The sequence below is a fragment of the Stenella coeruleoalba genome (assembly GCF_951394435.1).
Source record: "Stenella coeruleoalba genome assembly, chromosome: 15".
NCBI lineage: Eukaryota > Metazoa > Chordata > Mammalia > Artiodactyla > Delphinidae > Stenella > Stenella coeruleoalba.
Window position 1 is genome coordinate 67509770 of NC_137161.1, and position 25366 is coordinate 67535135.

The following is a 25366-nucleotide window of genomic DNA, read 5'->3' on the forward strand; positions in this document are numbered from 1 at the left end:
GGGCTGTACCCACTCACCTGCTTTTTTTTCTTTGCCCCTCCAGCTTGCCTGCCCCGCCAAGTCGCATCTTCACCATGGCTGCTGGAGAGAAGATCAAAGCCAAAATCAAGAAAAATCTGCCCGTGAGGGGACCTCAGGCACCTACCATCAAAGAGCTGATGCGGTGGTACTGTCTGAACACCAACACCCACGGCTGCCGCCGCATCGTGGTGTCCCGTGGCCGCCTCCGGCGCCTGCTCTGGATTCTGTTCACGCTGACAGCCGTGGCCCTCATTTTCTGGCAGTGTGCCCTCCTCATCTCATCCTTCTACACTGTCTCTGTCTCCATCAAAGTCCACTTCCAGAAGCTGGATTTTCCTGCTGTCACCATCTGCAACATCAATCCTTACAGGTAAGAGGAAGGAGGAGGGACAGGGAGGGGGGTCACGCCCCCTCCAGGTGCCAATGCCCCTCCCAAAGGTGACACACTCCAGCCTGCAATCATGCTTTTTAGAAATTTGAATTCATTGCCAGCGTTGGGAAACTGCCCTCTCCCAGGTTTGAAATCTGTACCAAGGTTTCAGTCCCTCAGCTACTTCTGGGGATGGGCTAGCTCAAGGAAGGCAAGAGAGGGAGGCTGCAAGGATCACTTTTGCTTGGTGGTTGAGCCTGGAATGAACTAGCATTCCTCCTACCCTGGAGATACACACACACACACACATACACACACACACAGCCCAGCTTAGCCATTTCCCCTGAGCTCTCCAAGCTCACACCCTCACTCTCCCCTGAATGTGAGCTGGAGGCTGACTCAGACATGACACCTAGGTGACTTCCAGAAGCATCTCAGCTCATCTGAGCGAACCCAGCCCCACTAATTGAGATCACTGGGCTCTGGGCAGGATCAGCCCTTGGTACTGCCCAATTGTCTGCTGCAGGACCTGTTCTAAGTGGGTCACTGGAATCCTTCTCAGGATTATTGAAAACTGATCTGTGAGGCACATCGGAATCTGGCAGAATTTGTCAGAGCAGGTGTGAGGGTGGGGAAAAGGGAAGAGCAGGGGCGACTCTCTCACCCAGAGTCATCAATGAGTTGATGGCAAAGCTCAACATCAAAATCAGGTCTAAACTCATCCTCCACCTCAAAGTCTGTCTTTCTTTCTCCCTTCCTTCCTTTCTCCATCCCTCGCTCCCTCCCTCCTTTCCTCCCTTTACCTCACCCTCCCTCCTTCCCACCCCCTCCTTTCTTCCTTTCATCCATTGTTCCATAATATGTTACTCAGCATCTACAAATCGTCATTCACTGTGCTAGATTCTGGGGCGTGGAAGTGAATGACCCAAACACAGCCTTTGTCCTAGTGCAGCTGATGTTGTAGTAGAGGATTGAAATATTAACAAATATAATTACACTAACAAAATTAATAACAGTGACCATTTAACAGCATATATGTGTGTGTGTGTATATATATGTGTGTATATACATATATACACACAGAGATACATGGATGGATGGATGGATGGATAGATAGATAGATAGAATAAACTCATTGACTCTTGCCAATAACCCCATTTTACAGGTGGGGAAACTGAGACACAGAAAGGCTAAACGGCTTGTCCAGGGTCACACATCCAGAACCAGAATGGGGAACTGGAACCCAGGTAGTCTGGCTCTGGAGTTTATACGCTCAGTCACTATGCTGTGTGGCCTGTGCCCCTAGCAAGGGAGAGAGAGAGTGGGGAGAGTTAAGAGGGAGGCCAGGATCATTTGGTATTGTGAAAATTAAAAGATGGTGTTGTTATGCTTCATGTAGTCAACTCCCAGATCATGCTTCTGTGTCCTTGGGGGCTGTCAAGGTAACAGTTATACCTCTTCCCTCCCAGCATTGATTCGAGGAGAACCCATGGGCAGGGGCAAGTATGCTGGGTCGAGACAGAGCCCGCCCCCTGGAGAGACTCCTGGTTAGCAGTTATTTACTTGTCTTCACTGTGGCTGGTTTATGGGAGGCACCTGACAGTCACCACTCCAGAAATGCTGGTTGGGGCAAACTCATCAACACACTCTGAGAGCAAGCAGACAGTGGTGGCAAAGGTGAAACCACAGGAAGCCACACAAGGGTCATATGGGAGCCTGCCCCATTTACTTGAGCCAGTGGTCACATTGGAGGGGGCAAATTATAAAGGGCCTGGTTTTCTTGGCCAAGTGCTCTGGGGTGGTGGGCACAGGCTGACACACATCGATGGAAAGCAGCATGGGGTAGTGCCAGCTTTCTGCCAGAGGGGTTTTCCATCCCTGACTCCCCCTTCCCACCTTGACAGGTACAGTGCCGTGCGGGACCTTCTAGCTGAGTTGGAACAGGAGACCAGAGGGAGCTTGAAGACCCTGTTTGGCTTTTCAGAGATTACATCTCGGAAACGCCGAGAGGCAGAGTCCTGGAGTTCGGCCAGGAAGGGCACAGGGTCGAAATTCCTCAACCTGATCCCACTGCTGGCCTTCGAAAAGGGTGAGACAAGCAAGGCAAGGGACTTCCGCACAGGACGGAAGCGGAAAGTCAGTGGCAGAATCGTTCACACAGCATCAGACGTCGTGCACGTCTATGAGTCCAAGGGCTTGGTAGGATTCCAGCTGGTAAGATGCACATCCTCACGGTTTCGGGGAATGGGATGGGATAGTGTGTCCAGGGAGGTTTCTCCTTTGCCATTAGCCCTATAGTCCCACAGGAAGAAACACACTCAGTTAGGGTGAATCAGCTGCGAGCAACTGAAACTGATCCAGGCAATCTTAAGATTAAAATGTCTTAGAAGGTAACCAGTAGCTCATGGAGGCCTCTTGAAGGACAGAAATTAGGGAAGATCCAGGGATCCCGGTGGCAAGAAATGATGAAAAGTCATTTCAGATACTGCTACTGGATTAAATAAGCTTCAACTGTTTTCAGTCTTTTTGTTAATCCAACCATAAAGATGGATTCAGATCCCATTTGGGGACTATCTGATTGGCCACATTTGGGTCAGCTGATGGCTCACATAGGGTAGGACATCTTGATGGACAGTCTCAGCTGACTGTATCCAAAGGGTGGAAGGAAATTCTACCAAAACCAAATTGGGGTGCAGATACCAGAAGGAAGAAAATAGAAAATGAGCAGCAGAAACACAGTGTTCCCAGCAGCACTTGCCTTCATGAGGTGCTAAAGCTTGACTTCTCATCTCTCCTTCTTGGTCCCATTTGAGGGACTCTGAAGAAGCAGCCATTCACCAGAAAGGAATTCCATTGTCTTCCTGGCCAAACTCAACCATCACCCTCCTGTCTGTGCCCCAGCCACCTCTGCAAGATGAGAACTACCTCCACTTTATAGTCCCGGTTGCTGATTGTGAGACCTCATGGCTCCGGTTGCAAATCCTGGGGGAAAATGGCCCTTTCTCTAAATCACTGAGCCTTTTTGAAGTCTTCCTGGGTCCTTATATAAGATAAAGTTTCCTTGATACCAAAATCCATCCTTTGGTGTCCATCTTTTTTTTTTTTTTTTTTGCGGTAGGTGGGCCTCTCACTGTTGTGGCCTCTGCCATTGCGGAGCACAGGCTCCGGACGCACAGGCTCAGCGGCCATGGCTCACGGGCCCAGCCGCTCCGCGGCATGTGGGATCCTCCCGGACCGGGGCACGAACCCATGTCCCCTGCATCGGCAGGCGGACTCTCAACCACTGCGCCACCAGGGAAGCCCTGGTGTCCATCTTTTAGGAGAGTTTTCAAGTCCTGTGTGATGAGAACATCTGGAATATACCACAGTTTCCCTATAAAACTCTCATTATTATGTATTTTAAATGCTGGTCCTCCCAACTACCATGTGAGGTGGGGAAGGATGGTATTTTGGTCAACATTTTGTAGGTGAAATAATGGATAGGTAATGCCTTGCCCAAGATTCTGCAGAGAGGTCGTGGCAGAGTCTGGGCTAGAATCTCGATTTCTAGACTGTTGACCCAATAAGAAATGGTGAGAGTTGGGTGGGAACTCAGTAGCCATAATCAGTCAAAGCCTGGATGTCTGGGGACCCTGAAGAAGCTGATTTTGCTTCTCGCTTGGTAGGGAGTCATGAGAGTGAGGCTCTGTGTCCTTCCTTACTCAGCCCCTTCTTGGTCCTTGAGGCTTGAGAATGATGTATCCCAGGCCCCAGAAGTGAGAAGAAGCCCATCCTTGCCCCAGATATCCCTCCTGTTCCCCTGAGTGGTTGATCTAGAGTTTCAGTTCCTTACAGTCCTTCTGAAGGCCACTGGTAGGGCTGATAGTTCCATCCTGGTGTCTCCTCCTATTCACAGTGTTCAAATGACACATCCAGCTGTGCAGTCTACACCTTCACCTCGGGGGTTAATGCCATCCGGGAGTGGTACAAGTTGCACTACATGAACATCATGGCACAGGTGTCTCTGGAGAAGAAAATCAACATGAGCTACTCTGCTGAGGAGCTGCTGGTCACCTGCTTCTTTGATGGGGAGTCCTGTGATGCCAGGTCAGTAGGGGAAGGCTGCTCTCGCAGCTCCAAGGACCAGCGGCTCTGAGTGCTGGGCTCCTTGCGTGCACCTGAAGCTCAACTAGAGGTCTTGGGAGCAACAGGTGCTCTTCTCACTGACCATGACTTTTGGAAAACGACTTATACAGGAGCTCAGCTCTAGAGTCAGTGAGGAAGGTGGAGATGGTGTAGAGTCAAAATATCCTTAAATTCATTAAATTACTCACAGAAACAGAGTAGTTGATGGTGGACATATAACCTTGTATATTACTATCACCCATACCAGTGAGAACCACTGATCTAGTACAGGAAGGAAAGAAGAAAGGGAGGAAGGAGAGAGGGAAAGAAGAGGGAGGGAAGAAAGGTCTATGTACAGATGTGTGAACTTTCAGATCTTTCCACCTTTAAGAAACACTCAGATTCCTGGTAGAGACTGGGCAGTCATGGGACATTCTAGAGTGTTCCTGCTTATCTGAAGTGCGTTCTTCATTCTTTTGAAATACTAAGCCTTTCTATATGTTAGTTGATATACTGACCCTTGCAAAAACTGAGTGATTGGAATCGTGTCTCCCTGAAGGTTGGGTTCTAAAGTCAGTATAAGGACGCATATGATGTAATTCCTTTTCTGGGGATCATTTGCTAGGAATTGGAATGGAAAAAAGTCAAGTGTTGGCTGAGAAATTCAAGAGTAGAGGAAATGGGGGGCAGATATATTGGCACAAAGAATGCTAAGTCAGGATGGAGATGGAGGTGAGAAGATTAAGGGGAGAACAGAAAGCAGAGAGCAGTTCTACATCAACAGGTGTCAATTGGACGAGGGGCCTTGTTTGTCATCTATCAGAGGAAAGATGGGGGAAGTAAGTCCTGTCTATCATCCACTGTCCACAAAAGAGAGCTGGCCCATTAGCACTGCCCATTGGAACTTCAGCTCAGGTGCATGAGGGGAGTTCCCAGCACGGCCCTTTTCTGACCTGTATTCTCCCCCCTGATAGGAACTTCACACGTTTCCACCATCCAATGTATGGGAATTGCTACACATTCAACAATAGACAGAATGAGACTATCCTCAGCACCTCCATGGGAGGCAGTGAATACGGTAAGGGAATCTGCACCAAGGAGACCCTGGGGTGCTCTAATGGCAAGCATGCTGGCAGCAGGACAATTGGGGATGCTTTAGGCCTTCCAGAGATGCAGGTTTGCCCCACCTGGCCAGAAACTTGGGGCACAACTTTTCTTCTTGCAGTGTTTCCATCAACATCCATGTCGGTTCTTTCCTTCTTTATCAGAGTCTGTTTTCCTTTCTGACATCTCCTCTTTGCTTTCGAGAGACCAACACGGACAACCCTGGGGTTTCTTCTCCCAGGGAAACCACTCAGGTTTAAGCTTGTAACTGGAGTGAGTAATGCTGGGCAGGCAGCTTCCAGATGGACTTAAATCCAGACGTGCTGAACAGGAGATTAGGGAAGCAAACACACCTTTATCTTGGTTAAGATGACAGATTCTGGAGCCAAAACCCAGCTCAGCCACTCACTGTGTGACCCAGTGCAAGTTACACCCCTTCATCTATAATGAGGGAATAATAGTAGTATCGATGATACAAGGTAATTGAGAAGACAAAATATAAAAAGCACTTAGAATAAGACCTGATACACACTGTATTAGTTCGGTTGAGCTGCCATAGCAAAATATTACAGATGGGTGACTTAAACAACAGACATTTATTTTCTCACAGTTCTGGAGATTGGAAATCCATGGTCAAGTTGCTGGCAAATTCAGTTTCTGGTGAGGACTCTCTTGCTGGCTTGCAGTTGGCCATCTTCTCTCTGTGTCCACACATGGCCTGTCTTCTGTGGAGAGAGAGAGCTTTGTTGGCTCTTCCTCTTCTTAGGAGAACACTAATCCTATGGGATTAGGGCCTACCCTTATGACCTCATTTAACCTTAATTACCTGCCTAAAGTCTGAATCTCCAAATACAATCACATTGACTTCAACATATGAATAGGGTGGAGGGGCAACCCGCGGAGAGACACAAAATTCAGTCCATAACACACACTATACACACAATAAATGCTAGATGTGGTTGTCATTACTACTATTACTACCATTACTACCATTGCTGCTGCTACTACTATCACCACCAATAATTACTACCTCCAGTATTAGTATTACTACTACTCTACTACTGTGACTTTTGTAGAGAAGGCAGGAACTCAACAGACTGGACTGGTTTACCTACAAAAGGAATTCTTGAAAGGTCCTAAACAAATTGAACATGATTTGATATATAGATATACTCCTACAAGGAAAGGCAAGATCTTGTCATGGAGGAAAACCTACCTGGACACCTCATCTTTGTTACTGTATTCTCTGTGTTCTTACCAAATCTGCAAGAAACCATAATTCAGGGCACACACGTCAGTGGGAAGAAGAAGTAGTCTGGGAACTGTTGCACAATCCTGGCTCTGCTGAATGTGGGCTGTGTGACCTTGAGCAAATCGCTTCCCCACTCTGGGCTTTGTTTCCTTTACTTACAAATAGAAGAAGTCAGAATAACTCTCAAAGTTCTCTTCTTTCAACACATATAGGCCCTGCTCTCATTTGTTTACCAAATGTTTATTGAGTGTCTTCTGTATGCCAGGCCCTCTCCCAAGTCTTAGGGACACAGTGGTGAATAAGACAGATGCCATCTCTGCTTTCAGGGAGCTTGCATTTTGTTGCAGAGAAACAGATAAATGAGTGAACAAGCACATAGATATTATCTGGTTATCAATCCTAGCGAGCGTTATGAGGAAAATAAAGCAGCGCAAGGGTAGAGAGAGTGGCTGGGGCTGAGATGGGGGGTTTATTTCAGATAAGGAGGTCCAGAAAGGCCTCTGGAAGGAGGGTTATTTAAAGATGGAAAATACGCATTAAGGTCCATGGAAGAGCATTTTGGGCACTAGCAAGTCCAAGGACCCCAAGAAGGAAATGGATTTGGTGTGCTGCAGAAACAGAAAGAAGCCCAGCCTGCTTGGAGCTTCCTGATGGAAGGGGAGAGTGGAATGAGGAGGGAGGCAGCAGCATCTCCCTGAGAGCCACAGTCAGGTTGCTGGACTTTATTCTATGGCATCCCCGTGTATGCAATGAAATGCCACTGAAGAGTTTCAGGCAAGGGAGTGACCTGATCTGATTCCTGATTTGAAAAGGTCCCTCTGGCTGCTGGGCTCAGATGAGACTGCAGGCGCAACAGAAAAAAAAAAGAGTGGGAACAGGGAGAGGAGTTAGGCCAGTGATCAGATTCACCACTGGTGTCTCTCCCTGAGGGTTGAAGCAGCCACAGCTCTGTGTGTCCCTTTGGGTGCCCAGCAGAACTCCCCATCTCAAAGAACCACATGGAGATTCGTGTCTCGGGCAGGGTAGTAGTTTTCCTTATGCTTAGCAAACCTGCAGTAGTGACACTGTTTCTGAGCCCTATTTTGGGCTAAGCCCTGGAGACAGGGCAGTGAACAAGTCAGGCTGGAGTTTCCAGTCTCACCTTTGTCTACCTTTCACTTGTGGGAAGTGCCTGGGTCTTGGTTTTGAGAATCTCAGAGCAGTGGGAGAGGTAGGCTAGCACCAGGGAACGTTCTCCTGGCTTTTGACCACAGCAGGCTGCCTTATCCTCCCAGGGCTGCAGGTCATCTTGTACCTAAACGAAGAGGAGTACAACCCCTTCCTGGTGTCCTCCACTGGGGCTAAGGTGATTGTCCATCGGCAGTTTGAGTACCCCTTCATCGAGGATGTGGGAACAGAGATTGAGACGGCCATGGCCACCTCCATAGGGATGCACCTGGTAAGAGAATTTTCTGATTCCCGTCGGCTTGGTGAGGAGGACAGATTTTGTCGAAGGATAACCAGTGAGGTGCAGCTTATGGAAAAGACTGTTGGTTTCAAAAGGAAGCATGGTCTAGTATTTTCCAATGGTTACCCCAGTGGTCATTCTAGTAGTTATACTAAAGGCTGTCTTTGTATCTTTTGTATGGATGAACAAGGACAGGATGCCATTTTGGATAAGAATTGAAGGAACCTTCCTTGTTCCAGAGACAAATGTCAGCATTGATGGAACCTGTGCTGGTCAGACACTAACTATGTATTTGTCACTAATATAAATAGAGCAGATTAACACCTTTCTGGGACACCTAGAGGCCACTGGGGCATGTAAACCACGATTGGAAAGTCATTGGGCCATCAAAGGTCTATTTGGACCATCCTACTTCCATCAATTTCACCTCATTTACCGAGAGCCACTCCCCTCAAGTCTTTGACCTTTTCTGACCTCAATAGGTGCTGAGAACATTCACACCTGTCAACGAAAGCACATCTGGGCTGCAGACTCCAATCCCTGAGTCAGTCACGCCCAATGGAAGCACAAGGGCAAGGCGAGGAGTGTGCTCAGACGCCCCTGGCCATGCTTGTACAGTCTCTTGTTTGCAGGCCTGGGGTCTTTTTATGCCAGTCTCTGTCTCACTCTGTCTCACTCTCTCACTCTCTGTCTCTGTCTCTTGCTCTATGTAATAGAATAACTATTAAGTACTTATTTAAAGGGAGTATATGCACAAAGTAAAAAACCCAAACAGTACAAGGAGCCTACCATGCAGGTGTATCTCCCTTCTATCCCTGACCTCTGGTTCCCTCCTTCCTCTTCACGGAGACTATTGCTGCTGCTTCTGTGTTCCGCCAGGGATGTGATAGTCTGCTTCAAGCATGTGTGTGTGGGTATAGGCATTTCTCCTTTCATGCAAATACAAAATACTGTTCTGCCCCATTTTTCTTTTTTTTTTTCATTTTAACATCTTTATTGGAGTATAATTGCTTTACAATGGTATGTTAGTTTCAGCTTCACAACAAAATGAATCAGTTATATATATACATATGTTCCCATATCTCTTCCCGCTTGCGTCTCCCTGCCTCCCACCCTCCCTATCCCACCCCTCCAGGCGGTCACAAAGCACCGAGCTGATCTCCCTGTGCTATGCGGCTGCTTCCCACTAGCTATCTACCTTACGTTTGGTAGTGTATATATGTCCATGCCTCTCTCTCGCTTTGTGACAGTTTACCCTTCCCCCTCCCCATAGCCTCAAGTCCATTCTCTAGTAAGTCTGTGTCTTTATTCCTGTTTCACCCCTAGGTTTTTCATGACATTTTTTTTTCTTAAATTCCATATATATGTGTTAGCATACGGTATTTGTCTCTCTCTTTCTGACTTACTTCACTCTGTATGACGGACTCTAGGTCTATCCACCTCATTACAAATAGCTCAATTTCGTTTCTTTTTATGACTAAGTAATATTCCATTGTATATATGTGCCACATCTTCTTTATCCATTCATCCGATGATGGACACTTAGGTTGTTTCCATCTCTGTGCCCCATTTTTCACTTGATACTATGGCTTGGAAATAGTTCCATATGAGTACACATATAGATTCTGCCTCATTCTTCTTAAAGACCCATAGTAGTCCATTGTGTGGGTGAGTTATTGAAGCAATTCCCTGTTGATAGACTTGAGACTGTTTCCAGGTACAGCTAAAAGCAATGGTGCAATGTGAGGTGTAGTCATCGATTGCTTCCTAGAAGTGTATCAATCAGTATATGCATATTAGCCAAGTTGTCCTCCAATAAGGTTGTATCCACACGGGTATTAACCAATTTTTAATCTTTGCTAATCTGTCAAGAAAAAAATGGTATCTATTATAATTTTTTTGGTTTGTTTGTTTGTTTGTTGTTTGTTTGTTTGTTTTTATGGTACGCGGGCCTCTCACTGTTGTGGCCTCTCCCGTTGCGGAGCACAGGCTCCGGACACGCAGGCTCAGCGGCCACGGCTCACGGGCCCAGCCGCTCCGCGGCATGTGGGATCTTCCCGGACCGGGGCACGAACCCGCGTCCCCTGCATCGGCAGGTGGACTCTCAACCACCGCGCCACCAGGGAAACCCCATTATAATTTTTGACAGTCATTCTTAGTGGCATTTTTTCACCTATTTATGGAGGAAAACAATCTCCTTGTGGACTCTTTGTTCATGCCTTTGTTTATATCCAACCTCAGTATCCCAAATTAAACATATTAGCCCTCATCCCTCACAAATTTTTCCTCCAGCGCAGTCGTTTCCAAACTTGTTGATCAGTAGATTCAGATCTACTGAATCAATGTCTCTGAGAGATGAGCCCAAGGATCTGTATTTTTACCAAACTCCAGTGGTCATTTCAAGAGGCCACAAACTCAGGAACCTCAGCTTTAGAAACCTGAATAGTTCAGAATGAGAGAAGAAAAGTGTGTCTTCCTAAGAGAAAGTAAAGCTAGGATGACACCAAAGCTTTAGCACAGCCATAAATGATGGCTTCGGAGTGAGTTATAAAGTGATATGGTGGGCATTGGGGATTGTATATTCCTCCATCATCTATTCATTCAACAAGCATTTTCTGAGCGCATCCTGTGTGCTAGATGCTGGGGCTACGTCCGTGTCCCCGGGACTGTCGCTGTCCTTTTAGAACTTAGGATCTAGCAGAGAGAATCCATAACAAACAAAAAATTGCACAGGTGATTAACTCTAATCATCATAGGTGCTAAGAAGGAGAAATACAGGATGCATGAGAGCACATCACAGAGATGCCTGATTTAGGGCTTTTTAATAGGGAGAAGAGGGGAAGTTCAGGGGGTGCTTTCCTGAGGAAGTGGTATTTAAGTTGAGACAGCAGAGAAGATAAACTGGCATCTGTGGCTTCGGTGCCTCACCATGTCCCATCCAAGGGCAACCCTGGACAAGAGAAAACAGCAGGATGGTACCATCTGTGAAGCCGTGTCATTTAGTGGCTTTGTTCAATGTGGGAAATTTGTTCCAACATGAGAAGTGTTGTGTACCAGCTTGGGCTGTGTGAATGCTGATTGCCCAAGGAAAACTCTTGAGCCCCAACCTGCTCGAACTGTGGTTTGAAAAGACTTTAAGTTACTATCATTTTTTTTTTTTTTTTGGCCTCACCGTGTGGCATGCGGGATCTTAGTTCCCCAAACAGGGATCAAACCCATGGCCCCTGAATTGGGAGCACGGAGACAACCACTGGGCCACCAGGGAAGTCCCTTTAGCTTACTACTTAAGGAGCCAGGTCTCTGATTCTTCACTGGCAGATTACAAAACTCCCAGATCAGAAGAGCGAACATTTTGATCCGGCATTTCTCAGGCAGCTTTATACCTTGAAGAAGCACCTGGGATTTGCAGCACATTCTTACCTTCTGCCTCTCACAGTGTCTGCGCACTTAGAGCTTGGGAAAGTACAAAAACTAAGGAATTGCCCTCTGGTTTTCTTCCCTGAGCTTAGAGAAATATCCATCACACTGTTAAGCAAATGCTCTCTTTAGCAATGATGGTAAACAAAGGCATGGGTCGCTTTTCTGCTACACTTAATTTGAGATATACAAAATCAAAGCCACAGAGCAGGGTCAGGAAGCTCTAGTTCTGACTTATGAGCGTTTGAAACGACAAAAAACTAGGGATTACTGAGAAGTCACCAGAGAGCCACTAGAATAAGTCCAAACAAACTAGACTTCCGTTCTTATTTATTTTTTATTTAGTTATTTATTTCCTTTCGATAGGCATGTTAAACTGGTAGACTCAGTTTGTTAGGCAGTTGGTTAACTACTCTTCCTTCATTCACTGAGGCATGTGTGTCCAAAGCACTGGATATTCAGAGATGGATACAACAGAGCACCTACCTTCAAAGATTCACCTTTAAGAGAAGATAACATACCTTTGCAACGCAAGTCCAAGCTCTGTGAGAACAGGGACCTTCTCCGTCTTGTTCCCAGGCTCAGTTCTTAGAACGTAGTAGATCCTCAGTAAATATTGTTGGATAGATGGATGGGTGGCTGGGAGCCGGGACAGAAGCTTTTGGTGAAGGCTTTCTAGGTGATGGATTCTTAAAGGACAATTGTCAGGCAAATAGTATCAGGAAAGGCTAGTCCAGACAAAGGGCATAGCAATTACAAAGGGGTCGCAGAAAGGATTTGAAGCCAGGTAGTGAGGCATTCTGAAAAACCGCTTTGGCTGAAGTGCAATCAAGATACTGGAGGGTTTCCCTGGTGGCGCAGTGGTTGAGAATCTGCCTGCCAATGCAGGGGTCATGGGTTCGAGCCCTGGTCTGGGAAGATCCCACATGCCATGGAGCAACTGGGCCCGTGAGCCATGGCCACTGAGCCTGTGCGTCTGGAGCCTGTGCTCCGCAAAAAGAGAGGCCGCGATAGTGAGAGGCCCGCGCACTGCGATGAAGAGTGGACCCCGCTCGCCGCAACTAGAGAAAGCCCTCGCACAGAAACGAAGACCCAACACAGCCAAAAATAAATAAATAAATTTATTTAAAAAAAAAAAAAAAGATACTGGAGACAGCGCAGTATTTACAGTAACGCTAGAAGGAAATGATGAGGCCCTAGCTGAGGCAATGGCTGTGGGGATGAGCGGAAGTGAATGGACTTGAGAGGTATTACAAGCAACAGGGTTTGACAACCGAGGTCACTGAGGAAAGGCCAGGGGGAGTTAGATTGATAGTTGGGTTCTGGCTTGGGTAGTGGGGTGGATGGAAGCGCCAGGTTCTAAATTAGGGAAATACAAGAAGGGTAGGTTTGGGGGAGAAAAGAACCACTTCAGTCTGGGACATACCCAAGTTGTTGTGCCTTTGGGAAATCAAGGTGAAAACATCCTGCCAGTAGATGCTGTGAACCTGGAGCTCAGGAGAAAAATCCGGGGGCCACGGCGGGGTTGAGGGTGGGGTTACATCTAGCATAATTCTAGACTTGGAAAGGAATGCCATCACCCAAGACCTGAGACAGAATGCAAATGTTTAAGGGCTGAGCAGAAAGAAAATGGAGAAATAGAGGGACCAAAGTAGCAGCAGAAGCTGGAAAGGGTTGGTGTGAGAGAAACAAAGAGGGTTTCCAGGAAGGTGTTAGCTAGGGTGCCAAACGCAGTTGAGAGGTCAAGCAAGGTAAAGGGCAAAAGCTGTTGGGTTGGGCAGCCAAGAGGTCATCGGTTCTCTGCCAGAGCAGTTTTCAGTGGACGGAGTGGAACAGAAACCAAAGTACAATGGGTTGGATCACGAATGAGAGATGAAGAAGCAGGCAAGGGCAAATCCACCCAGGGGAGTGTGGAGCCAGGCCCCGGAGAGGGGCAAGACTTCACTGTCATTGCAAACCTTACTGTACATTTTTTTTTTAAGATCTATTTATTTATTTTTGGCTGCGTTGGGTCTTCGTTGCTGCGCGCGGCTTTCTCTAGTTGCGGCGAGCGGGGGCTACTCTTCGTTGAGGTGCACGGGCTTCTCATAACGGTGGCTTCTCTTGTTGCAGAGCATGGGTTCTAGGTGCGTGGGCTTCAGTAGTTGTGGCATGCGGGCTCAGCAGTTGTGGCTCGCAGGCTCTAGAGCACAGGCTCAGTAGTTGTGGTGCACGGGCTTAGTTGCTCCGCGGCACGTGAGATCTTCCTGGACCAGGTCTCGAACCCGTGTCCCCTGCACTGGCAGGCAGATTCTTAACCAGTGAGCCACCAGGGAAATCCTCCCACTGTACATTTTTATCTTAAAGCGTGCACACACTTCTCTTCACAAGCATATGTATAACAGGGATTAAGGGCTCAGACTTTGGAGCCAGACAACTGGGGTCCAAACCCCAGCTTTGCATTTTGATTGTGTGATCTCTGTGTCTCAGTTACCTCATCTGTAAAATGGGGATGATAATAACGTTACTGCATAGTCTGGTGAGAATTCAATGAGTTGATTCATGTGAAAATTGAAAACAGTGCTTGGCATGTATTGGGTGCTCCAAAAATATTGGCTATTTACTATACATTTTTTTTAAGAAAAGAGATGTGAAGGGAAGGAAGAATATTTGAACCAAAAAGAGGGGTTAGGGAAGATTTTTCTTATCCTCGTGACAAGAAAGTGAGATATTGAGTAAGATACTGACCTGTTCCATATAGTATATAGAAAGTACTAATTATTTGCCATATGTGTTGCAAATATCTTTCCCAGTGTGTGCTTTCATCTTGGTTTTCATTATGCTACTTTTTCACATGCAAAAACATCAGATGTTTACATAGTCAAAATCTTTGTTTTCTTCTTTAATCATTATGTTTATTGAGGATTTTCCCTCCTGAGATCAGATACTGAGCTGATTTTCCTTCCAGTTATTTTATTATCTCATTTAATAGTTTAACCCACTAGAATTTTATTTCTGCAGGAGGTGAAATGCGGAATTCCTCCAAATTCTTAACAAGTAGTCGTAACTTCATATGTTGCATAATTCTTTTTTCCTCCATTGATTAGAAACATAAAAATAACTTTTATAATTATTTATATCTATAAATTATTTTATAACATTACAAATAGCTTTTATAATTTATTACAATTTAAAAACAGGACAAAAGAAAAAAGAGTTAAAACACCCATAATTCCACCTAGAGCCTCCTGCTGCCACCTGGGCTTTTCCCTGGCACAGTTCATACCTTTAAAGAGGTGAGCTAAGGACTCTGTGCAACTGCCCTCCCCCTCCAGGATTCTCAGAAGGAAGCAGATAGGACCTCATTTTGATAAAAATGAGTCCTGTTCCCACATGCACCCACATACAACACGTGTGCACACAGGCGCCTAATCACACCTACACATACCTGTGCTTGCCACACACATATCTATCTATCTACCTATCTATCTATCCATCTAAACTTGCACACACTCTCACACACACATACATATATACCCATTCTCATTTTTGGGTCCCTAGGGGTCAGGACAGAAGCCGAAATGTTTCCCCACGCTGCCCAGATCAGCACTTCTGGTAAACTGACAGTGAAGTGGGGGAGTGAAAGGCGGCGGGGGAGAGAGAGTGAGAGCAAGCCGGGGCTCTGTCCAAGTACATCTAGCTGAGGCTTTGAGAAGCTAAAGACCTCTCTTCCCCTTTCAAAAGGCCATTGGCCCCATCTGCCCCAGCCCCAGGTGTTTCAGGAAGTAACCTGAATAACCCAGGAGCTCTGAGTTTGATAAGCATCGTTGCAAAGTAAAGCGCCATCGAGTACTCAAAAAGCGGAAAAATCACAATATGGCTTCTCACAGTCGGTTCTCTGGAAGTGGTCCATGGCCCGGTTCTCAACGTAGAAAGAGCCTCAGCCACCTTTTCCAGCTGCACAGGGCTTACCTGCGTGGACGGACCCTCTCCCCTAGATGCCAGGCTGTTGCACTCTCCCCACAGGCAGGTAGAGCCCTGTACCTAGTAGCTGACTCTCTAGGCTCTGTGGACATCCTGGGCCTGGGGGCTCCAAGGGACATCCGATCAGGGAGATTGCTGCTTGGAGAAGCTTAGAGGGTAGCACTGAATGGAGGTGTCCTCGAGGGAGGCCACTGCTTGGCATCTTCGTGCCCAGATCCCAGCCCAGCCCTGGCATGCACTAGAGGCTCTAAATCAGTTTGCTACCCAGCTATTAGAGGAATGAAGTGAGTCTGTTTATTCTGTACTGACGTGGAAAGACACTCACTCTTTATTATTAGTGAGAAGAGGACATTGCAGGGCAAAGGGAACGTGTGATGTGTGTCTGGATCTCAGGATCGAGATCTGACCTGTTGGAGTGGGTACCCCGGGGGAAGAGAGGAAACCAGACAGCTACTTTCCTCTCTGCTTCTTCGTTTAAACGTTTTCAAATGAGCACTTTTGCCCCGGAGGGCAAATTAATTTGCAATTAATTGAGGGAGACTAATGGGTCAACAGATGAATTATAATACAGACAGAAAGAGATTATAGCCACTTGAGATGTCTGTAGTTTCTACCTGTGCCAAACTTCTTGATTCCTTCCCCGGACCCAATCACCTTTTTCTCTGTGCATCCACTCTTCAAAGGAAAAAGAATTTTCTTCCCTCCCATAAATCTGCCATCCAGTTGCCCTTTACCCTCCCCATTTCATAAAAGACAAAACAAAACTCTTTGTACACACACACACACACACCCCAAATCCTAGCTATGATATGGTCACAATATATTCAGGTGTTTTCCCCCTTGGGAGACATTACCCTTTTTTTTTTTTTTCTTAATTGGCTTGTCTGGATTGTTCCTTTGCAGTGACAAATATTAAGCTAGAACCAAACGTAGTAAGCCATAATAATACATAATTTAATAAGGCTTTCGAACAGTGAGTTACGATGCTCTTACCTCCTCTGGTCAGGGTATCATTCTGCCCTGCTGGGTATTCTTTGGTCCTCTCTAAGAAAGTCCATTTTTTCAAGTCAACTTCTGGGACCAGAAGACAAGAGGGTAGGAAATGAGTCCTTCATTGAGACAAGGACCCCGCGCAGCACAGTCACTGCTCATCTTTCTAATCCCTCCAGCCCCTCCCCGTGGATTCTCCAGTGGCTCACTACATTCTGAAAACCAAATCCAAACCCAAATTTCTCAGCACAGCATAGGAGGCCACCATGATTTGGCCTTGGCAACCCTCTCTGACCTCATCTCCAGCGACGGCTCTCCCTTGGAGCACGTTCCGGCTGCCCTGGCCCTCTCCCGCCTCCAGCCTTGCTGCTGCCTCTGCTTAATCCTCTTCCTACCTTTCTTGGCAAGTCCAGCTCTTTGTTGCCATTCCATGTCGAGCCAACCTGTCTTTTTCTCAAAGACATCTTCCCTAATTACTTTTGGAAAGACTGCCCCCTCCTCCCAACCCCTCTAGTCTCTACCCAGTTTCATCGATCACTATCAAAAAAGATCCAGAATGATTTATTGGCTTTTTGACCATCTGTCTACCCCACTAGAATGTGAGCTCCACAAGAGCATGAAACTCGTCTGTTTTGATCACTGTGGGTTCCATAGTGCCTTGAATAGCATCAAGCTCCTAGTAGGTGCTCAATAAATATCTGTTAAATGAATGACTAGGTAGCTGCTCAGCTCCTCGAAGCTGCTAGAAATGCCCCTCATCTGGGTCCTGGGGGAGGTCAGGGCTGAATGTGTGCTGCTGTGATTACAGACGGAGTCCTTCAAGCTGAGTGAGCCCTACAGCCGGTGCACGGAGGACTGGAATGGCGTGCTGATCACGAACATCTACAATGCTACGTATTCCCTCCAGGTACAGGCTGGAGGCAGCACCCAGCCCCGGGTTGTGGCCTGGACCCAGGAAACAAAGTTATATATAGGCTGGGGCGTGTCTGGGACTGGGAACTGTGGTTAGAATCCTGGGGTTCATCCAAGGACCTCAAGAGCACATGGTGCCAGCTGGTTCTGGTCCTCTTCAATCCATCTGTAACCAGAGCTTAATTGATTCATCGAGGTTTGCATGGAACAGAATGTACAGCTGAGATCCACTTCCTAAATGGGCCTTGGCGAGCGAGGGACAGGAGGGGGAAGCAGTCTGGGAGAGGCACTGGGTGAGGGGTGCCCTTCACCCACTGATGGCTTTGGGCAACTTGTGTGCTCTTCCGCAGTCGCCAGGGCAGTTTGGATTGGATCCGGGGCTGCTAAGTGGCAGCTCCCAGGTCCCTTCCACCCTGCTCACCTGGTTTTCCTGGATGGTGTTTAAAAGTCAGGGAATTTCACAAGAAAACCCAGATTTCTAGCTTCTCCTGAAAAACAAGGTCTGGCAACATTGGGCCCATATTCCTACAGGATAAACAGTGGGTGGAGTGGCCTTATCAAAGGAGACATGTTCTCTGGTTCCCCACGATCTCCACCACCCGCTCGTGCACTACCTATGTCAACCCTTGAGTGAGATCACCTGTTACACTGCCTCCTGTTCTGGCAGTCTGCCCTTCGCCTCCCACCAGGACACTAAGAGAGCCAATGAGAATCATCCCAGCAGAACAAAAGGACCACGTGCCCTGAGTGCACTGAGTCCACTAGCTTCCACCAGAGCTGAGCTGAGGGGTGGTGGAGACACTGAGTGAAAAGAGACCAGTAGTCAGACAATGTCTGCTTGTAAGAAATAGAAACACATTCACACTGACTTCAAGACCAAAAAAAAAAGTGGGGGGTGGGGGGTCAGCTCGTTGGAAAGATACTCTGGATAATATTTAGTGAGAGGCTACCATTTACAAACACTTTACATCTTTCAATTCATACTCACAACAACTTCATGAAGTAGGCCTTGTTATACTTATTTCAAAAATGAAGAAACCAAAGCATCAGAGAGATTAAGTAACTTGCCTGAGGTCACACAGCTGGGAGGTAGCACAGCTGATATTTGAACTCAAGCAGCCTGCCTTCCGAGCCCACACCGTTAGCTTTTATGCTGTAAGCTTCGTGGATATTATGATCCCCAGGGATCCAGCCTGGAGGGCTTGGACCTGAGAATCGGAAAGTTGGGGGCTGGGTTTGTTTCTCTGTTTCTTAGCACCTGCTCCAAGTTTCCCACTCATATCTGGGTCAGCACTTACATGATGGAAAATGACCACCGCAGCTCTAGCTCAACCTGGCATCCACATCTGTTTAAATTCCCAATAAATTTTCTAGCTTTGTCCCTGTGGCCCAGTTGGCTGTGACATGAGGGGTACACTATGCTGTCTGCCAAGGCTGTGGGAAGCTGACCCTCTCCGACTGAGGGATGTAAGGAGGGGATCTCTGGCATCCACGTGCAAGGAGGTTAAGGAAATTCCTGGGTCTTGTCTTTCAGATCTGCCTTCACTCGTGCTTCCAGGCAAAGATGGTGGAGAAATGTGGGTGTGCCCAGTTCAGCCAGCCTCTACCTCAGGGAGCCAACTACTGCAACTACCGTCAGCACCCCAACTGGAGTGAGTGAGACCCACCCCCGCCTTGCACACACCAGGAGCGGGGTCAGCCCAGCCCTGGCAATAGCTAAGGCGCTCCCGGGACCCTGCCCCTATGGCCTTTGGCCTGAGGGAGATACTGATAGAGAGACACCGACCAGTTTCACTCCTGTCGTGAAGCCTGGCTTGAATTCTACTTTCTGATTAAGGATCAAATGCTACACCCCAGCTTGTGCTAAAACCTTGAGCACCTCTGTCAATTCCAGGAGGTAGGAACTATTGATAGTATCCTCTGACAGAACAGGTAACTGAGGCTCAGAAAGGTTAAGCAGCTTGCCCAAGGTCACACAGCCAGGGAGCAACAAAGCTAGACCCAAAGCAAGGGCTGCTAACCTGCCCCCGACCCCAACTCAAGTTCTTAGCTGTGGCAGTATTCTGTCTCTCAAAATCACAAGCCAGAAATTGTTTCCAGAGAACTAGTGTTTGTAGAAAGTGGAAGGTGAAATCATTAAAAGGAGACTATGGGGGTACCACTGGAAAACCCTAGGAAGGGTCCTGTGACCCCAAAGCTCATGCCACCCTGCACTCTGTCCCTCAGTGTACTGCTACTACGAACTGCACCAGGCCTTTGTCTGGGGAGAGCTGGGCTGCCAGGCGATGTGCAAGGAAGCCTGCAGGTGAGTGGACCCAAAGCAGTGGGATGAGCAGGGCTGGGCTGGGCCAGGCCACCCACCCTCACTCCATGCCCTTCTCCACGTAGCTTTAAGGAGTGGACGCTGACCACCAGTCTGGCGCAGTGGCCATCTGAGGTTTCCGAGGTGAGTTCTCTGTCCTCTCTTCCCCCTAGAGCCCTCAGCCTGGAGCCTCATGTCCTGATTGTGTCCTCTGGCCTCAGGGGTGATCCACAGGGGAGGCCTGGGTCGGGGGCTGGGGCTGAGAGGGGAGAGCAGACAGGCTGGCTCTGGTCTCTCCAGGCATCCCCAGGCCACTTCTTTCTCCACCACAGAAATGGTTGCTGTCTGTTCTCACTTGGGACCAAGGCCAAATAAAGAAAAAACTCAACAAGTAAGTTGACCTCCACCCTGCTTCCTCTGCTTCTGCCAGCCCCCGCCCCAGCCTCCTCACTTGACTCCTCAGTGCCAAACGCTCTCCTTTTCATTCATTCATTCATTCATTCATTATTTCTTTATGCAACAAATATTTACTGAGTTCTTATCATGAGCCAGGCCCTGCTCGAGGCCTGGGGCTCTCAAACTTTTTGACCATGACCCACAGTATGAAAATACTTTTTCCATTGTGGCCCATTGAATACATAACTGAAATAAAATTGTCATGAAACAGTACTCCCTTATGATGTACAATGCATTCGGCTGCTTCTCAAATGTTGCACACTCGTGTATCAAACCAATTGTTTACATCCATCCCAGTTGGTCACAGCACAGTTCTGAATGATTAGTGCCCATATCAGTTGATAAAAATTTCGAATCTCTCTGTGGATGCAATCTGATCTTTTCTATTTCATTTTGTAAAAGGTACTGGTCATGACCCAGTAAGTTTATTTCATGGCTTCCTGATGTATCTTGACCCACTTGGAAAAATACTCCTTTGAGCCATGCAGCTTCTAATTCCACTTGAATTTTCCACATCGAAATTCACTTCCAAGGGACCTTTAGCAAAAATCAGCCAGGGCAGAGTTCAGGGACCTCAGCAGGTGGAGACAAAGATGGGAGAGGGTGGGGGGATTGCCGTGTGAACCCACATCTCTCTGGGCCACTACTGTCTCCACAGTGCCCAGCCCTGGGCCAGATCTTTCTAGGTTTGAATACCAGCTCTGCCAATCATGAGCTGTGTAGTCTTGGGCAAGTTACTTATCCGATCTGTGTCTCAGTTGCCGTATCTGTAAAATGGGTACAATTAAAACATACCTGCCTCATAGAGTTGTTGTGAGAATTAAATAAGTTGACACACATAAGGTTCTTGGAACACATAAGGTTCTTCCAGTGCTTGGCAACACAGGAAATGGTCAGTAAATGCTAGCTGTTATTATGGTTGTTATCATTATGACCTTACACCCAAGCTGCCTCGCTCATTTACATCACTCGCCTGTCTCCCGTACATGTTTTAGACTGCAATCAAACAACTACAATGTCAAGGTTTAATGAAGAACATTGTGCTGTGGGAATGCAGCTGAGGGAACTTAGTCTACAGGTGGGGAAATGGTTTTTGAGTGAATGAATGAACCAGCCCCAGGCCAGAGATGTGCTCTGTGGTGCAGAAGGAAACCCAGAAACCAGGTTCTAAGACCCTGTGGAGCTCAGAGCCTGGTCCGTGCTGGGGGCTGGGCAGGAGAGAGAGAGCCACGCTGAGAGGCTGTCCATCTGGTAGAGTGCAAAGGCCTCCAACTCACCTCGGCCCCGCCTATTGGAATCTTTACAGGACAGACTTGGCCAAACTTTTGATATTCTACAAAGACCTGAACCAGAGATCCATCGTGGAGAGCCCTGCCAACAGCGTGAGTGGCTTCCTCCTGGGACCTGTCCCGGGTCTGCGAGTGTACACATCTGCCTGGCCTTGGGGAGCAGAGTCAGATGGTGGGGGTCCAGCCTGAGCTCGTAGGGTCACCAAAGGCCAACCAAGCCTCAGACCAGGCAGAGTAAGAGGGGACAGGAAGGCTGCCCCCATTTTCCCCAAACCTGTCCGGGGCCAGGGCTAGCCAGTGACTCCCTTGGGAACTGGGGTCTTTGCATGAAGCCAACTTGGCGGGGGCCCCTCCTGATAGTCTGGCTTGGCCTCCCTTGCAGATCGAGATGCTTCTGTCCAACATCGGTGGCCAGCTGGGCCTGTGGATGAGCTGCTCCATCGTCTGCATCATTGAGATCATCGAGGTCTTCTTCATCGACTCCCTGTCCATCGTCGCACGCCACCAGTGGCACAAAGCCAAGGAGTGGTGGGCCCGGAGACAGGCATCCCCCTGCCCCGAGGCTCCGCCCAGCCCTCAGGGTCAGGACAACCTGGGCCTCAATATGGACGATGACCTGCCCACTTTCACCTCTGCCTTGTGCCTACCTCCAGCCCCAGCAGCCCAGGTGCCGGGCACGCCGCCCCCCAGATACAACACCTTGCGCTTGGAGAGGGCCTTCTCCAGACAGCTCACAGGCACTGAGGTGTCAGCTGAGTCCTGAGGTAGGCTGGGGAAGAGAGACCGAGCCAGGACCACCAGCCATGGTCTGAGAACGTAGACCCTGTCTCCTGCACACAGAGTGGATCCTCTGCACCCCCTCTGGGCTTTTCAGAGACATTGACTACAAGTCTACTTTGAACAAGGTGGGGCCTGGGCATGCGCAAGGGACTGTTGGACCCCACCCAGCAATGCTCGCAGCCGCCCAGGATGAGCTAGTTCCTGCAGCCCAAACCCTTAGGACATCTGCTACCGAGACAGATGGGGCCGAGGAAACGGCCGGCCTGGACAAAGGCCAGGAGAGAAGCCTGACAGAGTTCTTCGGAGAGAAAGACTCCTCCAAAGCCCCGAGCTGGGGGTTCCAGCCACTCCCCCAGCCTGGGCTGGGACCCAAGGATGTGACCTTAGGTGTTGAGGCCTGACAATCACTGCCTGGTGCCAAAGATAGGAAGGAGGAAGCTTCAGGCCTGGAGCTGGAGCCGTTTGTGAATAAACTGCTTAGTCACTGACATTGGGGCGAGGTCTGCTCTGTACCCTGAGGCGGGAGCTGGCCCACAATGCTCGGAGTGTGTGGAGGGGAAGGGTACACTGGAGGGAGGCCTGGGGGGTGTGACGGGAGGTCCTCACTCCAGGGGGGGTGTGGGGCCTATTCTGGGCAGCTAAGCCAGTGCTCTGGGCCCTTTCCCCAAGCAGAGAAGGACCAGGGAAAGAACACTGTTGGACACTGCTGTCCAGTGGTAGCCTGAGCCATAACGGATTATCTCCTGATAACCCGCTCAGCTGCTCCCCCTCCAAGGCAGACCCCGTACCCCCACCAACGGCCTGAGCCTCACCAGCAAGCCAACCACGGGGACAGCCGCCTCCTGGCGTATTCACACCTCCCAGGGAGATAATAGCTAACATGTATTAAGCACGTAGTAGGTGCTCAACGTCAGCTCGAGGGCCGTGTTCTGGCTCCCGTGCTAAGCGCTCACAGAGATGGGCATAGGAGACTGCAAATGACAACACACAGGCCAAATCCCATTTTTGCTTGTGACCTAAGAGTGAGTTGGATGGTTTTTGGTGGGGTTTTTTCACTATTATTAAAAATATCAAAAGAAGGACAGTTTGTGACCTGAAAATTATATGCAATTCAAATATCAGTGTCCGTAATAAAATTTTATTGGAACACTGTCACGCCCATTCATTCCCTAATTGTCTTTGGCTGTGTTTGTGCTACCATGGCTGGCAGAGGTGAGTAGCTGCAACAGAAACTCTGCAGCCCCCAAAACCAAAAGTATTTATTCTCTGGCCCTTTACAGAAGAAAATACCTGCCAACCCCTGGACTAGCACAGTAAGTAGGTATCCCACTGTATGGATGAAGAAACTGAGGCATAGAAATGTTGAGTTACTCGCTCAGAAATGTTGGGTGACACAGCTAGGAAGTTGCAGAGCTGGGATTCTAACCCAGGCACTGTGACTCCAGACCACGCCCCCGACCCTGTGCACTTTATCACTCCATCATTTTGCATCCAGTCAGTGTCTGTGCCTTATATGTGTGAGGCTCACGTCAGTGCAGGTGGGAAGAGGGGTAGGCTCCCCACCTGGCTGTAGGACAGAAGGGAGTCTCACATCCGTGGGTGTGGAGAGGCCTGCATTCAGGACTGCTTCCCGCTCAAGCAGAAGCAGAAGTCTTGGTGAAAGAGCAGGGATTGGGGGACCCTGCCTGGTCCAACCCAACCTCAGACCTGTGGCTGCCAGAGCCGTCTCTGCCCCCTGCGGTGGTTCCTCTGGCCCTCACGGGTGGGGCGCTGCTAGGAGGCATGGCAGCCAGCAGGGAGACGGTCACCGTGACCCCTGGCTCCCCTGAGGAGTGGGCTCAAGCCAGGGCTGACGCAGGCAAGCATCAGGTTGCCGAAGGCAAGAGCCTGGCTCCTGTCCATGCTGGGCTGGGGTGGCCGCAGCCAGTGCCGCCAGGGAACCTGCAATGGATGCCTGCCTGGGCGTTGCCCGGAGAGAGCTTCCTCCTCCCCAAAGCAGGAGGGGTGGAGGCCAGGCCCTCACGTTCATGGAATTGACCCGCCTCAGCATGACATCACAGGCAGGAACATTTGCAGCGAGGCTCAGCTTTTGATGTTCGTCAAAACTGAGGCCAAAAGCATCTGAGGCAACAGTCGCCCATATCTCCCCCCGCGTACAGCGCACACGCCACGGCTCAGCCATCTCCCTCCTACCCAGCACCCAACCTCGTGCACCTGTAATGCCAAATACTGCCCTCTCTCCGCCTCCACTCATCCTTCCAGGTACAGGTATCACCACCTCTGTAAAGTCTTCCCGTACTCTCCCTTACCCCAGGAAGTTGGAGCTTTCTCTCTTACAGAATTTCCATCCCCTAATACAATTTTTTATCCATTTATCTGTCTCATTAAACAGTGAATGCTTTGAGGGCAGGAATTGTGTCTTACCTCTTTGTCTCCAAACTGGGGTAGGACTGCATACAGTGATGGTATTTTGGGAAAGTTTATGGAGCTAATCAAAACAATCACGATCATAACAATGGCTAATATTTGACTGAGCGCTTATAGTTGGCCAGGGAATCTGCTGAGCACTCCACACACATCAGTTTGTGGAATTCTCACAGCACAGGTATTGGTACAAGTAAGGGAATGGAGGCACAGGGCACCATCCCTATGGGTCCCATTCTCATGGCCCCAATCACTAATAACTGGTGGACACAGGCCTGCCCCAGAGCTCGTGCACTTAACCACTGTGCAAACTGCCTTTCAGGTGGAAGCTTTTCCCCAGAGGCCGAGTCCACGTGGCCCTGAAGAGGTCCCCTCTGGCGTTCTCTGGCTTCAGGTGTTCTTGTGCCGGGACAGAGGCGGGGGCAGGGGGGACTGCTTCATTCCCAGAGCCCTGGGTAGGTAGCCACACGGCCAGGAGTTACTGACTCTAAGAGACAACGGCTCCACGTGCAGGTTGTGGAAACGTTTGTCCTTG

General features: G+C 48.7%; 1 protein-coding gene across 1 annotated transcript; it reads left to right on the plus strand.

Moving 5' to 3' along the window:
- Nucleotides 1-74: 74 nt before the first annotated feature.
- On the plus strand, nucleotides 75-22808 carry SCNN1G (sodium channel epithelial 1 subunit gamma; the record flags this gene model as incomplete). The annotated part of the gene is made up of 12 exons (XM_079946039.1): nucleotides 75-391; nucleotides 2296-2605; nucleotides 4287-4477; nucleotides 5470-5573; nucleotides 8126-8289; nucleotides 17477-17575; nucleotides 19115-19232; nucleotides 19807-19885; nucleotides 19969-20026; nucleotides 20215-20273; nucleotides 21645-21720; nucleotides 22010-22808. 12 exons carry the CDS (start codon nucleotides 75-77, stop codon nucleotides 22388-22390), a joined length of 1956 nt encoding a protein of 651 aa, XP_079802165.1. The 3' UTR covers nucleotides 22391-22808.
- Between the last annotated feature and the right edge of the window lie 2558 nt (nucleotides 22809-25366).